The 15775-nt window shown below is 44.3% G+C and overlaps 1 protein-coding gene across 3 annotated transcripts in view; it reads right to left on the reverse strand.

Moving 5' to 3' along the window:
• Positions 1–15775, reverse strand: part of HERC2 (HECT and RLD domain containing E3 ubiquitin protein ligase 2) — a 217422-nt gene that overhangs the window by 114298 nt on the left and 87349 nt on the right. For all 3 annotated transcript variants that reach the window (XM_019524227.1, XM_019524228.1, XM_019524226.1), the window contains exons 24-26: positions 12010–12180; positions 11788–11891; positions 11335–11485 (exon numbers count right to left, since the gene is read on the reverse strand). In XM_019524227.1, coding sequence (XP_019379772.1) covers positions 11335–11485; positions 11788–11891; positions 12010–12180 — 426 coding nt within the window. The remainder of the gene's footprint in view (positions 1–11334; positions 11486–11787; positions 11892–12009; positions 12181–15775) is intronic.

Raw genomic sequence — 15775 nt, forward strand, 5'->3', positions numbered from 1 at the left:
TTGTTTTGTTGAGATGTGACCAAAATAAAACCAAAAAAAAGTGGGGAGGAAAGGAGAAAAGAGCAACTAGTTGCTTATTGTTGCCCACACAAATTCTTTTTCCCTGGAGAAAGAACGAAACAAAAGAACTATCCATAACAGATGCTAATCTTATCACTTAATGTGCTGCTGAAAGGCACTCAAAGACCAAACAGTGATGAAAGTAATATGTAACCTATATAAACCAGGAACAGATACTTCAATATTTCAGACAAGGTAATAGCAATGACTTTAATAAAACCACTCCATATAATAAGCATTTTTGCCATATTATTTCCCATTCACACTCAACTACATTCTCTCTTAGCCCCAAGGATAAATTCAACAAACCCACACAAAAGAAAGCAAAGGGTTAGCAAAAGGATAAAAAACTACTGGCAGGAATAGATAAACAATATTTGAGTCTTAAAAAAAAAATCACGATGGATTCTACACGTGTGGTAGATGAAGAGTGAAGGCCTCTTATAGATTTTGATTTACATACTATAAAACAAAAGTCTCCGTTAAAAGTGAGGATTTTTTTTTAGTCCATGACAATTTGTTATGCTATTGTAGACTTTATCCCACTGAATGCTCACGTCCATCCCCCACCACCCACCCTGGCCAGTGCAAGCTACAACGCAGCATTGTTGAATCCCTCCCATAAAAACTAAAACAAAAAACCCACAAAACCAAAAGGATTATCCTTGCTGCTGCTGCTCTCATTTTACTTTAAACGAGACCCATACTCCCCTCTGCCCTCCCCCTTTCCCCTTATGCCCCGATTTAAAAAATAATGCCACAGCAAATTTCCTTGGCAATCACTGTACATAAACACTGATGGCTTGATAGACCCATATTATCACAGGCAAAAACACACCCAACAGTTACATGCAGAAAGTACTCAAATCAAGCCTTAAAACTGCCATGGAGAGTGGTTTATCATGTTTCACAGTAGCTGACAGTCCCAAACTCCTGGCTGACACAGGAGTCCCAAGAACACCCTCTGCAAAAACAATACATATTAAGTCAAGTTCTTCTTGGTTTTTGCAAAGAGTCATTTCCACTGCCTTCTTGTTACATATAACCCATTATTCACATTCTCCAAGGTTCAAACAGCACGGAAAACCAGAAGTATCAGATCTGTGTAGCTGAAAACAACCCTTTGAGTATTACCATGTGCCATCAGTAGGGCTGTGAGAAGCTTCAGTAGCTGATTTGATTCAGAGGAGATTCAGCAGCCAAATGTCCAAATCAAAAAAAAAATAAATAAATAAATAAAAAATCAGGAGACCCATTAATCTCTATGAATCAATTCAAAGAGATTCATCCAGAGACTGTATAGGCAGGCAGTGCCAGCAGGAGCAGCTGGGGGAGCAGCCAGGGAAGCCCCAGCTTGATCCAGCAGCCCCTGGAGAAGCTGTGGCTCATCCAGCTGCTTCTGTGGCTGCCCCACCCCTGCCAAGGTGAGGCAAGCAGTACTGGCAGCCCCAAGAGAAGCTGTGGGGATAAAACCGGGTGCTGGAGGAAGGAACAGGGGCTTCCCCCCAGCTTCTGGTTTGATACCCCCGCTCCCACAGCTTTTCCTGGGGCTGCCACCACTGCCTGCCTCAACCGGGGGAGCAGGCAGACGAGCCATGGCTTAAGCTAGCAACCCCAGGAAAAGCCGCAGGGGGTGGAATGATTGGGGAGTTGGGGAAATGACTGGGGGCTAGGAGAAGAAACAAGAGCTTTCCCCCAGGCCCCCCAAGATTGAGAAGAGGATTGTACCACAGCATCCCAACAACTGCAGGGAGATTGAGGATTTCTCCCTGAAGCTAAGGAGAGAATGATGACCGCTTTTTACATTTCTTTACTGCTGAGCTATCCAACTGGCAGCACTGGGCCAACTGCAGCCCATGAGGGGCTCCTGCATGACCACCACTCTCCCCATTGCTTCTATGGCTGCCGCAGCCAGGAACTTTGGGGCAGAGCAGCAAAGCTAAAGCGGACCATGTAAACTCGCTGTCCATGCAACAGAGGGCAGGAGGAAGGGGGAGGAGCAAAGCACAGGAAGAGCTCATGCTACTTGTATAGCATGCAGCTCCCAGCCCCTCTGAAGTTGGACAGCCCTGTTTTAAGGGGCTGGAACTTTCCTCACAGTGAATCAAGCTCTGAAGGGCTGACAGGAGCTGGTGACAAAGGCTTTGGAAGAAGAAGAGCTGGGGCGAGCCACTGTTAGTGGCTTCCTCAGAGATGCGCTTTTGTGGATGAAATCCCACCAAAGACTGCTGCACAGAGCCTGTGAGGGAGAACATCAGCCCACTCCACTATACACTTTCATCCCTTGTACACTGTCACTCCCCACACAGGGCTCCAGACTGCTGTTTGATGCCCCTGCACACACTCTTCTCTGGTTTAGCACTTCTATTTTCTCAGTGGCATAAAAAAATTCAATCACAGTTAATTAAGCTTTGTTATTACTGTTCCCTGCATACTTGTCAACGCACATTCAGCCAAAAGGAGAAACCAAAGTCGAAGCATATATCACTTGAGGACACCTGCATGCTTCAAGCCCAGATTATAAACCCCTCCCCAAAGGTGGTAGTCAAGTCCTTCCTCATGAAATCTGTGCTCCTGCCTGTTATGGTCACGGCATGCCAGCTGTGGTTAGTCAATCAGTCAAGCAGCCGGTCCACCTCCTCCACCCATCCCTAGCCCAGTGACTTATCCCTTGTCTTGAAAATACTATGCAAAATACAGCAGGCCAGGACCATCTTGTGAAAGCAATGGTTAGATCCTACTCCATCTCCAGTCAAGAAAGGTGGAGCAAGACCACACTTAGACACACAATAAGTAAAGAAGGATGTGGCCTTGAATATTTTCCCCACTCCTCTTGAGCTACTTAAAGGTTCATTCAACCATTGTCTTGCAGCTGCTTAGCTAGCAACTAAACACTTGTTTCCTGGGGTTAAAGCATCCTGTGAATACATTTATAAATCTTGGGAAAAGTTGATCAGCTGGGTCACCAGGAAGCAGAAGGAAAAAATAGTTATGCTGGAAGCAGCACTGCCAAAGGCTCCCTTGCCTCCTTGGTGAAACAGTGCTAGAGTTGTACGAAACCCTGGTATTCCACCTCGTGGTGAATCTCCACATGATGATCCACAACGCTTTAAGACGGGCAAAGAATTGGGACCAATTCCACCAAATTAATCCAGGCTACGTAAGCGCCAGCATGTCTGAATATAATAAGCCATTATAGCTAGATGCTAACATGTCCACTAGCTGCTAAGATGATACAATATCATGCTGATATACAAGCTCTCTTTATCCTATGCTGGTTTGCCCATACTCACAGAAGCTACATTATTTTTCCTGCACTAGTTCAAGTGTCCTCACAAGTTTGATCCAGGAAGCTAAGCATGAAACAAACCAAGTAATTGACCTGTAAAAGTAAAACTGAAGACCATTTCATTTCCACCTACAAGAAATTTTACAATCTTTGCATTCTCCTACACATGAAGAAGGGCAAGTGTGCCCAAAAGCTTGCAAATTAAGAAAAAAAATTGCAAATATCTAGTTGGTCTAATAAAAGATACTACACCTCTATCACAAGTTCTGATTCCTTCTGCCTGTAGACCAATACAGCTACAACCTGTATCTCTGAAACTCCAGACCAGTAAGGCAAAGCAGTTCACAAGATCTCCAGGAAAATAAAAAATCAAAATGGAAAGAAAGCAAATATAGAATGTGGATAAGTCACAAATGTCATAAACGAGAGTAAAAGCAGCTTGTAATTTGCTTAAGTTATACCACAACAGAGGCTAAACAGGAGTATACTCCACCTAATAATTCTGGCCTTTGTTCACAAGTTTACTATTATGTGCCTCTTAGTAGCCAGGTGGAAAGGTGACAAATCTCTCTTGATGCCTTGTGTGATAAGCCTCATTGCCTTCAGTCAGACTGAGCCCAAGGAACTCAGAAATCTTAGGCTTGTACTTCCAATGGCTGCTCACCTCCTCCCCAAACTGTGCTACCCAGTGCAGTAGTCTGGGAGCTGACCTTGCCTGTGAAGGTGAAAAGGGCATGGAGTACTTCAGCCTTTTCTGCATGATCTGCCACTAGGTTGCCTCCCCCTTTCACATTTTCCCATATCTTTCTCTTGTTGCTGACATACTTGTAGAAATCAGTTCTCTTCAATATCTTTATCAACAACATGGACATTGGTATCAGAAGTGCACTGGCCAGGTTCGCCAATGACACTAAACTTTGGGGCAAAGCATCCACATCTGAGGATAGGCTAGTGATCCAGGATGACTTATATAAGCTTAGTAAGTAGGCAGATACAACCTGATGATGCTCAATACCAAAAAATGCAAGGTGCTCCACCTCGGGGGGTGGGAGGGAGAGAAGAACACACAGCACACTTATAGGCTCAGCAGTGCTATACTCAGCAGTGCTATGACTTAGGGGGGCAGGACTGACCACAAGATGAACATGAGCCACCAATGTGATGTCGCAGCTGGTAAAGCAAACAAAACCCTGGCTTACATCCATAGATGATTCTCAAGTAAATCCCAGGATGTCATCCTCCCACTGTACTCAGCCTTGGTGAGGCCGCAGCTGGAGTACTGCATCCAATTCTGGGCTCCACAATTCAAGAAGGATGTCGAGAAGCTTGAGAGAGAGTCCAGAGGAGAGCCACACGCATGATCAGAGGGCAAGAGATTAGGCCCTACGATGGGAGCCTGAGAGCCATGGGACTCTTCAGCTTGGAAAAGTGCAGGCTCGGGGGGGGAGGCCACCTGGTGGCTACCTGTAAATATAAAGGGGGTGTGCATTGGGATCTGGGGGGGCATCTGTTCACCACAGTGCCCCAAGGGATAACAAGGACCAACAGTCAAACTCTTCCAAAACCATTTTAGGCTGGACATAAGGAAAAACTTCTCTACTGTCTGAGCCCCCAAGGCCTGGAATAGACTCCCTCCAGAAGTGGTGCAGGCACCTACTCTGGACTCTTTCCAGAAACGTTTGGATGTTGATCTTGCTAGGATCCTTTGACCCTAGCTGACTTCCTGTCCTTGGGGCAGAGGGCTGGACCTGATGATCCTCAAGGTCCCTGCCAGCCCTAATGTCTATGAATCTATGAAACCCTTCTTGATACCCTTCACATCCCCTGCTAGTTGCAACTCCAGTTTCACTTTGGCCTTCCTGATTTCATCCCAAGCAATACTCTTATACTCCTCCCTAGTCATTTGTCCAAGTTTCCACTTCCTGAAGCTTCCTTTCTGTGTTTCAGCTCACTGCAGTTCCCTACTAAGCTGAGCTAGTCTTTCGCCATTCTCATTAGTTTTCCTGCATAGCGGGATGGTTCATTCCAAGCACTCCATAAAGTTTCTTTAAAATATGACCAGCTCTCCTGGCCTTCCAGGGGACCCTGCCCATCAGTTCCCCAAGTCAAAGTCTGCTTTCCTGAAGTTCAGGGTCCTTACTGGGCTGCTCTCCTACTTTCCTTTTCTCAGGATCCTGAACTCAATCATCTCACGGTCACTGCTGCCTATGTTGCCATCCACTACTATATTCCTCACCAATTCATCCCTGTTTGTGAGTGGCAGATCAAGAAGAGCATGCCCCTAGTTGGCCTCTCCAACACTTGCACCAGGAAGTTGCCACCAATACTCTCCAAAAACTTTCTGGATTACCTGTGCACTGCTCTATTGCCCTCCACAGCAGATGTCAGAGTGACTGAAGTCCTGCATGGGAACCAGGGCCTGTGATCAGTAAGCTTCCACTAGCTGTTTAAAGAAAACGTCATTTACCTCATCCTCCTGGTCTGGTGGTCTATAGCAGATCCCCACTATGACATCACCCTTGTTGCTCTCCCCTCTGAGTACAACCCAGAGACTTTCAACAGTCTTTCCTATCTCCAGTTTCATACTGGAGCTCTGAGCAATCTTACAGCTCTTTTACATAAAGTGCAGCAACTCCTCCTCTTCTCCCCTGTCCATCCTTCCTGAACAGTTTATACCCATCCATGATAGTGCTCCAGTCACGTGAGCTATCCCACCAAGTCTCTGTTATTCCAATTACGCCATAGTTCTGGGTCTGCTAGGACTTCTAAATCCTCCTGCTCGTTTCCCAGGAAGAATGAGAAGGCCTCCCCTGTCACCCCCTTCTACTTGTGCTTCTTCCAGGTTACCCACTTACCTCAAGGCTTTGGTCTACAACCCCCCTGGAAACCTACTTTAAAAGCCCTCCTCACTAGGTTAGCAAGCTGTCTACTCTTCCCTCTCTTTGTGAGGTGGATCCAGTCTCTTCCTAGCACTCCTGCCTGGGCCCTTCCCCTTGACCGGAAGGACTGATGAAACTACCTGAGCCCCTGTCCCCTTAGCCCTTGCACCCAGAGCCCAGTAGCCACTTTTGATCTGCTCAGCATCTCCCCTGGGAGTATCATTGGCGGCCACATGGATAAGCAGCATGGGGTAGTAGTCAGAGGGCCAGATGAGTCTGGGTAATCCCTCTGTGACATCTCAGATCTGGGTTCCAGCCAAGCAGCAGACTTCCAAGCAAAGTGGTGCTTGCCCCTACCCTGGGGGTCTCCAAAAGGAGGCTAGACATCCACCTAGCTGGGGTCATTTGACCCCAGCATCCTGTCCTGCCCATGGCAGGGGGTCAGACTAGATGATCTGCTTAAGTCCCTTCCAACCCTACCAACTATGAAACTACCTCAGTACCACCTGAATAAAAATGCCACAGCTACAATTTTGGGTAGAAAAACAAGGTGCCTGCTTAAAACAAGCATCCCAAGTTTTGGGAAAAGGTGGGTGGTATGTGAATAAGTACAATAATTCCCAAAGTTAAGGAAAACAAAGTGAAAAAACTGAAGCACTCAGAAGGTACAGTGTGACATGCTCTTGACAGATGACCATGAGCTGCCAGAATAATTTTAGAGTGTAACTGAGTGATGATGGCTTGCTTTGGAACAGTTCCCAGGCCATTTATCACTGATTCTGCATAAGAGAAGCATAGATGGGCAAAAGAAAATAGTGCAACTAATGAGAGATAATCAGCAGTAACACAGAAAATTGAGGGTGTGAAAATCTGGAATTTTAAGATCTGCACAAAGCTGACATTGGAGCGATGGAGCCAGACAGCTAACATGCAAGTCACTTTGAACATGAAGAAACAGGTGCCAACAGCCTTGGTAACTGATGACCCCTCACTGCCACTCAGTTTGGGAAGTACAGGAAACCTAGACCTGTTCAATTAGCAGCTAATCAGCTGTGAACAAACTGGCAAATACCCCTTTTCTGCACTATGCTTCCAAGATACTACTGGGCTGCTGCATTCAATACCTGTGAGACAAGAAGCAAGTCACTGGGTAAGGAACACACAGGACACTGGGTAGCAGCCTTCTTGGTAGATTGATTGCCCACAGCTGCTGTTTCAAAACAGACACACCTCAGCAACCCACTTTAAATGAACAGAGGCACTTGCATCCAAAGCATGAGTTAAACGAGTTAAACACTGCAAGAAAGAATAAGTGCTCTGCAGAAGAAAAGAGTGTAGTGTAGCAAAAAGAAATGTTAACTGGGCAGGCACGGGTACATTGGGATGTCCCTTAAAACCTGTTGGCTAGTTTACTGCCATGAGAACATCTACCTGTTGCCCAACACTTAACCCTAAGGGGAGAACTGTCACAATATTAGGACCATGGTGGGGTTTAAGTGATCAGCTCCCTCTGAATAAGCTGTTCTTTCTCTCCCATAAGCAGAAGCACTATCAGCCTAAAGTACTGCTGCCTACTTACTGCATCCCCATCATGATGGGCTGCTCCCCCACACTGTGAAAGGTACTAGACAGGTCAGATTTGGAGGCAAATACTAGGAAAGAAGGTTGGAACACTATATTCATGCAGTTTGGCAGGACAGGAAAGTGATTACTGACTAATGCATTCCCCTCGAACTCAAGACTCTCATAAAATGGCTCCAATGTTTTCCTTGCCAAGACCACAACTTGCTTCACCACTGCAGTGCTCCTCCTGGCCTGCTCTCCCACAACCCTCCTTGCTTGGTCTATGCTTTGGCTCAGTAAGTCTGCAGCAGTCCCAGTGGTACTTCATTGAGGAGGATATTTCTTCTGACAAAAGCCATCAGCTCCCCATGCATCTCTTCCTCACATTTACCATTTAGCCACAGTCACCAGTAACAACAACTCTGAGCCTTGAAGCTGCAGTTGTCAAACCTGGAAGGTGAGAAATGCAGCTAGTTTGTCACTGAAGACTGAGCAGTGACAAACTCCTTAAACTCCCTGCGATTTCTAAGGGTGCACACACATGTGCTTTAATGCACATTAGCCTACTTTTAATGAGCATTAAAAGTATCACAAAAAAGTGCTCTTTAGCTAATGCACATTAAATAGGCTAATGCACTTTTTTCTAGTACCTCACAATGGAGGCTGCCTGTACACAAACATGGAGGCTGCTCCCACGCACTGTAATTACAGCGTGTTGGAGCAGATTTGATTAATCAAGGCTGTTGGAGCGTGATAATTATCGCGTTCCAAAAGCCTCCCACATCTCATGCATCAGAGTCCCTGCACTTCAAAGTGGCGGTGGGGGCACTTGAACTAAAACTCGTCAAATGAGCTTTAGCTTAAGCAGCTCCACCACCATTTTGAAGCACATGGACACTGATAAATTAATCTTCTGCCCATAGGCTGAGGGGGAGAGGCTTAGCCCCCACCAAATGTAGGGCAGTGGTAGGGTCACAAGGCAGCCCAACCAAGGGCTTCTGACAGCTGCAGCAGAAGTGGGGAGGGAATGGGGCTGGGGCTGAGCCTGGAGCTAGGGTAGGGACAGGCACTGCATGGCTGGCAGGGTGTGGGACTGAGCCGCAGGCGCTGCATAGCCAGCAGGGTGTGGGACTGAGCCGCAAGTGGTTTGCTCCAGGGGCATAGCTCCTGCTGCTGCACGCATCCTGGGAGGCATGGTGGGGGGACGTGTGCCCCCAGCTTCATGCAGGGCAGGGTGGGCTGCCATTGCAGACTGGGGTTGCACTGGGCTCTTCCCAGAAACGACTATAAGCGGGATGGGGTGGGTGCGGGGGTCCTGCAGGCTCCATGCCCACCAGCCTGGCGGCACAGCCAAGGCTGGTCCCACTCCGGCCCCTGGCTCTGTGCCCCCCGCAGAAGGTACTGGGCTGGTACAGGGAGGCAGCTGGGGCAGGGGAGCAGTGCTGGGCAATGACCCCAGGCACGGGGGGAAGGAACAGGCACAGTGGGCCCCAGCCCCAATCCTGGGCCCAGCTCCCACCCCCACTCCCTTCTCCCCCCCTTCCCTGCAGGGATGGGGGGCAGATGCGCACTCAGCCCCCCCCCCAATATTTTTTTCTCCCTCTGCCTAAGGTTCTGCCCTCTCCCCCCACCTCTAAAGCATGTGTAAAAGTGCCCTAAGATGTTAGCCACAGATACCCTTGCCAGTTTTAGGACACCCCAGCAGTGGCAAATACCTACACCTAGCTGCTCCTGCTGTGCTGTTACCAAGCGAGGAGGAATGCAAGCAGGTGAGTGACAGGGCTGCTCTGCTCTGGCTCTGTACTGGGGTGTGCACAAGTCTAGCATCTTCATGAGCTTGCGGAGCATCGCAATGAGACTGCAGATGCCCTGCATAGATTCATGGTTTCCTCAGCCCTTTCTTGATTCCCCAGGCTACCCAAACCTTAGAAGAAGCATTATTTGATGTACTGATGCTGTTTATCAGGATGGTACCCACAAAAGCCCCAAAACAATGGATTAGAATAGTCGCATAAGGGGAGAAGTAATCAGCACTCTCCTAGGAAAAAGTCTGGGTTTGACTTGAGCACTAAGTACACTGAAAAATCTGCCTATATTACCTGAGCAGATACAATCCCAGTCTCTTGCGATATCAGTATATACCTGCAGTGTCCATCTAGTTCCATGAAAGCATTTACTTTGGGGTGCTTTGGGAGTTCTATGGTGATATTAAATCATCACTTACCTGCCTGGCTAATGGTAGGAATTTCAACATAGCAGTTTGTAAAGGGAAGGGCAAGTTTGGCCCCTGTCTGACTGCATGGGTAGATAGGGGAATTACCTTCAGGTCCTATATCGTGAAAACGTCCATGCTTCAAATAAGATCCTTACCACCCCCACACACACCCCCTCCCCCAGGCCTCCTCCACATGACTGCTGTCTTCATTACACTTGGAACCAGCCACACAATGTGGCTCAGTGCTGGAATCAGTGGCAAATCACTGCAAATTTGCTGGGAAATATATGGCATTTTGCATCCTGTGCCCATGTCTCAAATAGCAGCCTATTCCTTTTACCTCTTAGAGTAGTAATTTAAGTACTTTACCTACACCACTGCCTACTATGCAGATGGCCACAGCCAACCATCTTCACCATACAGCACCATACACATCTTGATTCCTCGTGATTTTACATAGGGCTCCTGATACCAACAAAGTGGAGGACCACTATCTATTTCCAATCGGTGGAGCAATAGATCCATATTGTTCCTGGGTGGGTGACTTTGTGGTGGATAGCCAGATGAGATTTAAGCAGATGTTTGAGAAAAAGCAGTGCCTTTATAACTAAGTTAATGGATGTGTCACACCCAGTTTCCATGACTCCAGGAATGTTAGAAGTAAACTGGTATTACTTTGGTGAGGTTACACATTATATCAGTCTATGGCTTTAACAAAGAGGTTTAAGGCCATTTGCCAATACAAACGCATCATTTGTTCATACCCATAGTAAGGAATAAGCTATAACTATACAGGAAGTATCACAGGCGACTGGTAAAGAGTGCATATGCCCCCCCTGAGAGGGCCGGTGCCCCCCCAGATTCAGGAGGCACCAGTCACTCATGGGAAGTATTCATTCTTACATTAACTGCTTTTCAGAAGGCAAGATTGAGAAGGTAACACAATGTACTGTTCTGAAAGCAAGAAATGCCCAGGAGACCAGCTATTTATTTACACCCAAATAAAGCTGAATTAATTACAGAAACAAACAGAAGAGAGAGCTGAATGTCTGCAATAAAAGAAAGAGAAAGAGGAAGAGTAAATCAAAGGGAAAAATGATGTTACTAGCATGCAAAAGAGCTCTGTAATTGTAAAAGGAATAAATAAAAGGTCTTCACAGTCTTAACAAAAGAAAGGCCAAAAGGTGAAGTCCTGATTAAGTTACAGGCTATCATTTAGCCTGGTCTATCCCATTTTCTACTTGCTTATCATAATATATTGCATATAAGTATATAAAACACACACATTAATTACTTCTAATTTAACTGGAAATAAAAGTTTGGCTTACTGGCACATTCAACTTCCACAGGAGAAAGTGGCGTACTCATTGCTAGGTAGGAAGCATGAAGTCCCAGGAGAAGACCCAGATTTCTTTCTGTGTCTATGAGAGGTGATGACAGACTGCCGAGATCAGGTGTTGTAATCACTTCTTGGTCAGGCTTAAAGAATAAGTAAAGTAAAAAATAAACTAAAAAAGAAATTTTAAAATGAGCCTGTCCTTTACATAAGAAAGCACTTACGGTTATTAACTATTAATACAACCATACATTTATAGCATCACACTAAAAGAAATGTGTCTCTCAGACAATTGCAACTATTTGGTTTTTAGCTTCAGAATTGCTACTAAGCCCTAGAGATTGCTGCCACCAGCCCTAGAGATCGAAAAAAACTCCATTTTCTTTTTCTTAAATAGCTTGTTATTCTAAACATGTGGTGCCATAGGTTATTTAATCATTTTTACCTCCATATACTGGCCAACACAAAAGGCATGCATTGACTCGCGTGTGTCCTCAAATTGCAAGGCAGCTTCCAAAGCAACAACAGGGTCTTCACCTGCAAATTGGGCTATATAAAAAGAATGCAATAGTTCTATAACAGCTATTTATGCCAACTGTTTAGTAAAGTGTGCTTTATATTATATATAGATACAAACAGAATCTTAAATATTGTTGTTGAATCTCACCAAGTATACTATTCCCAGTTAAAGACTGCGTCTGAAAGTCCTTTATATCATACACTTTTCCATCAATCACAGTCCAGAAGCCTCCATCTTTATTATGATTCTCTAGATCAGCTTTACGTATAAGTGTCACCTCTTCATTATTTCTGCTGCTCTGGCCAGTAAAAAATGAACCTATTGGTAAAATAAGAAAAATAAATGTTTTTATTGCAAGTATATTATTGTTAACACTATTTTTAAGAGAGACTGGCAAAAATCACTTCAACACACCAAGGAGAGAATCCAGGATGAGATATTATAAAATGACACATCCTTTGTCAAAGTATTTTGTTTTTTTTAATCCTAGAGTCACAAATTAGTTCGACTGCCAATACATCTGACAGGCACTCCAACCGCTTTAGACTTAAATCAGGCCTCTGCCAGACATTCAGGTAAAGGCATGCAGAATCCATACAATCACATGCCTTTGTGTGGGTCGTGCATGATCCTGATCCGATGCATGATCCACACAATTGCATCTCCTGCCATGCCACACGTGGCAGAAGGCATGACTGTGGGATCCAGCATCAGATCCAGTCACTTTGCTGCCAGTGCAGGGACAGCCCAGGATCATGATACCAGAATCATGATCCCAGGCTCTCCTTGCACCAGTAAGTAGCAAGCAGCAAGCTCAGCTGACAGAACTTCTAGCCATGGGAGTGAACTATGGGGGGATATGAGGCACCCCTGTGGCTTTGAGCTGCATCAGCTGACAGGACTTACAGCCATGGGAGTACACAGGGTGCAGCACTATCAGCTGCAGGCTCACAGACACAGGAGTGCATGGGGCACCCCCATGGTTGCAAGCCTCCATCAGCAGGTGAGGCTCCCAGCTACAGAGGAGCACCTGGCCACAAGTTCAGTTAGTGATGTGACAGGAATGAGCCACAAAGTTATTTATTACATATTTTTGGTGGAATAACTTTGTGGCTTATTCCTTGTTCTAATCACACCATTAACTGATTGAATGTATAGCTGGATCACAACTTAAGAGGTGATTAACTATGTAATCATGTCTTAGGTGTAGCATGTGGCAGGGGCATCAGATACATGACTATATACATTGTTGTCCAGATTCATAAGAAAACGTAGAAATCCCAGATGTGGCTACACCAGTTGTTCTCAACCAGGATGCTAAGTAAGTTTCATGACTGTCGTGGTGCAAGTGGAAATGTCTAGTGTGCAACCAAACAAAGCACTATAGTGGTTCTTAACCAAGTTGTTGCCAAAATCAAAAAATTTAGAGTGTCCTAAACCTAGAAAAGATAAGAACTACTAATCGATGCTTTAATTTCCTTTTGGTAGCATGGCACGTATTAAACTGTACAACTATCCCAGCCACCTGCGGAGGGTTCAGAATTAAGAGTTTGGTCAGGGGGTAAAAGGTAAGAAAGGTTTAATGACTTAACAAAAATACGACTACGCGGAGTATAAGACGACAGACAATGACAGACAATAATAATTCACTTTGGCAACTTATTGTCTGTCCTTTCTGATGCCTGATGTACGATAAGTTCTTTTTCCACAAAGCTTAGCAAAGTCAGGCATCCCCAAATCAGCACTGTCCAAGGGGTACCGGGAAGGAGCCTGGTATTTAGTCCTCAGGCTCCCCCTCCCCATGTTATGCTTTAACAATAAAAGGTACAATTATACTCAAATTGCTTATCGTGAACGTAGGAGTGATTTGAAATGGTAAAGTACTGGTGTTTAGAACTGGAATGTTAATTTGATCGAGAACTTGGAAGATTGAGGGGTTCTTAATATAACGAAAAATCTGGTTGAAGTTTTCTTCCTGAGGTTTAAGTATAAATAATCTTGCTTTGAATTAAGTTAATTATAAATAAAAATATGATACTTCAAGATTAAAATATTGTGCACAGAAACAAAAAGAAATATTGTTTTAGCCGTCTAATAGCTGTCATTGAATGTTACAAGACTTCAACAGAAAACCAAATTAAAACCTTTTAAAAAAATATAATGCCAACAATTTTTCCAACATTGAACATTATAAAATTCTGAAATGAACTGAAGATGTTCAAGTTGAATCTAAAATACGGATGCCATGTACTGGAGTAGTGAAAAAAAAAAAAAACTACCTTGGACATCTGATATGTTTAAATTATATAGCTATCCCTGGAAATCTAAAAGAAGATCACAGTCAAAAGTTTTAGCTGCCCAGCAATAAAAGATGCCAACCATCAATAAGTGATGCAGAATAATTATTGAATTATTGTGACCAAACAGAAAAAACATCTTATATTTAAAATGTGACCTCCATCATCAAAGCATGGGGAAAGAGTAGCAGCCTCCCTTGGAAGATGAACAGATCCCAAGCAAGGCTTTATACCCTCTGCAATAAAGTCACCCTAAACAATAATCTTCCCCTCCTAGAGAGAAGAATTTCTTTAAGCAAGTCCTTCATAGGAAATCTGTATAGAAAATGTTGGCATTGGGTCCCAAATGCTAATCAAAGTTGCTTCAGGAAGGGAAAATTTCTTGGAGATTGAGGCAGCCAGGAAACCAGCTACCTCCACATAAGAAACTGAAGAGACTGCAGTTGAGAAAAAGTCTCTCATCCATGGAGAACTTGACTGACATTTATCACTCATCTTCCAAAGATGAACCCTGCACTCCAAAGGAAAATTGAAACTGACTGTATTACATGAAAATTGCTTTGTGCTGAAACATCTTAATGCTATAGAGGGGAACAATTTTAATAAACTAAATTACTTCTGTACTTACTGCCTAAATATTCTGTTCCAAATAAAATGAAAGCAAGCAAGAAAAAAAAATTGAATTTGATAGTGTTGTAAATCAGGAACTTTCTACTAAAAGAGAAAAACAATTGAAGTCACTTAACACCTAGGAATAAAGCTTTACTAGGCTTTTCTTAAAGGTTGTGTCAATAAACCCTATATTTCTATGCAGAGACCACTTGATTTCTAGAATATTTTAAGTCTCAGATATCCAAGAATAGGCTCTTAAAAAAGAAACTATACTGTTTAATGTAACATGAATACAGAATTCAATCATTTTTCCTGTATGTTATAGCCTCTTAGTAGTGATTTACAGTCTCATACTTCAGTAAAGCCAGGATATTGCCCCGTTTAAAATGGTTTATTTAAAACTGCAGTAAGAGGGGTTAGCACTGACCATTACAGTTCTGAATATAGGTTATTTTATTCATGTTTCCCTCTCAATTCCAGTCCAGCAAGCTTTAGTACATGCTGGTGTATGAGGCCTTCTAGCTCACTCTGAACCCAATTGCCACACTTTATTTTTTAAATTTATATGCCACCCTTCTCAAATGCTGTTAAAAATTGATAACTCAATCCATAAATAAAATCAAGTTGTGTTCATATTGACAACCCTTTGAACAGAAGCAAGCCTGCTCTAAAGCAGGAAACATTACCTGTTTCAACAGAGGGTAAATTTTAATCTCAATCTAAGTATCTCAATCTAAGGAGGGGTCATCACTAAGGAGAACTATTCTACAGTTGCTCGGGGATGTAGGGGGATGGTTAGGAAGGCCAAGGCAGAGATGGAACAGGGGCTGGCTTCCCGGATTAAGGACAACAAGAAGTCCTTTTTTAAGTACATAGGGAGTAGAAAGAAGGCCCCAGGAAATGTGGGGCCCTTGCAGGACAAGACGGGGAATCTGGTTGTCACGCCAGACGACAAAGCCAACATATTTAATAACTTCTTTGCCTCTGTCTTCCTCAGTAAGGAC

The sequence above is a fragment of the Gavialis gangeticus genome, unplaced genomic scaffold (assembly GCF_001723915.1).
Source record: "Gavialis gangeticus isolate Ggan-Ray unplaced genomic scaffold, GavGan_comp1, whole genome shotgun sequence".
NCBI classification, from domain to species: Eukaryota; Metazoa; Chordata; order Crocodylia; family Gavialidae; genus Gavialis; species Gavialis gangeticus.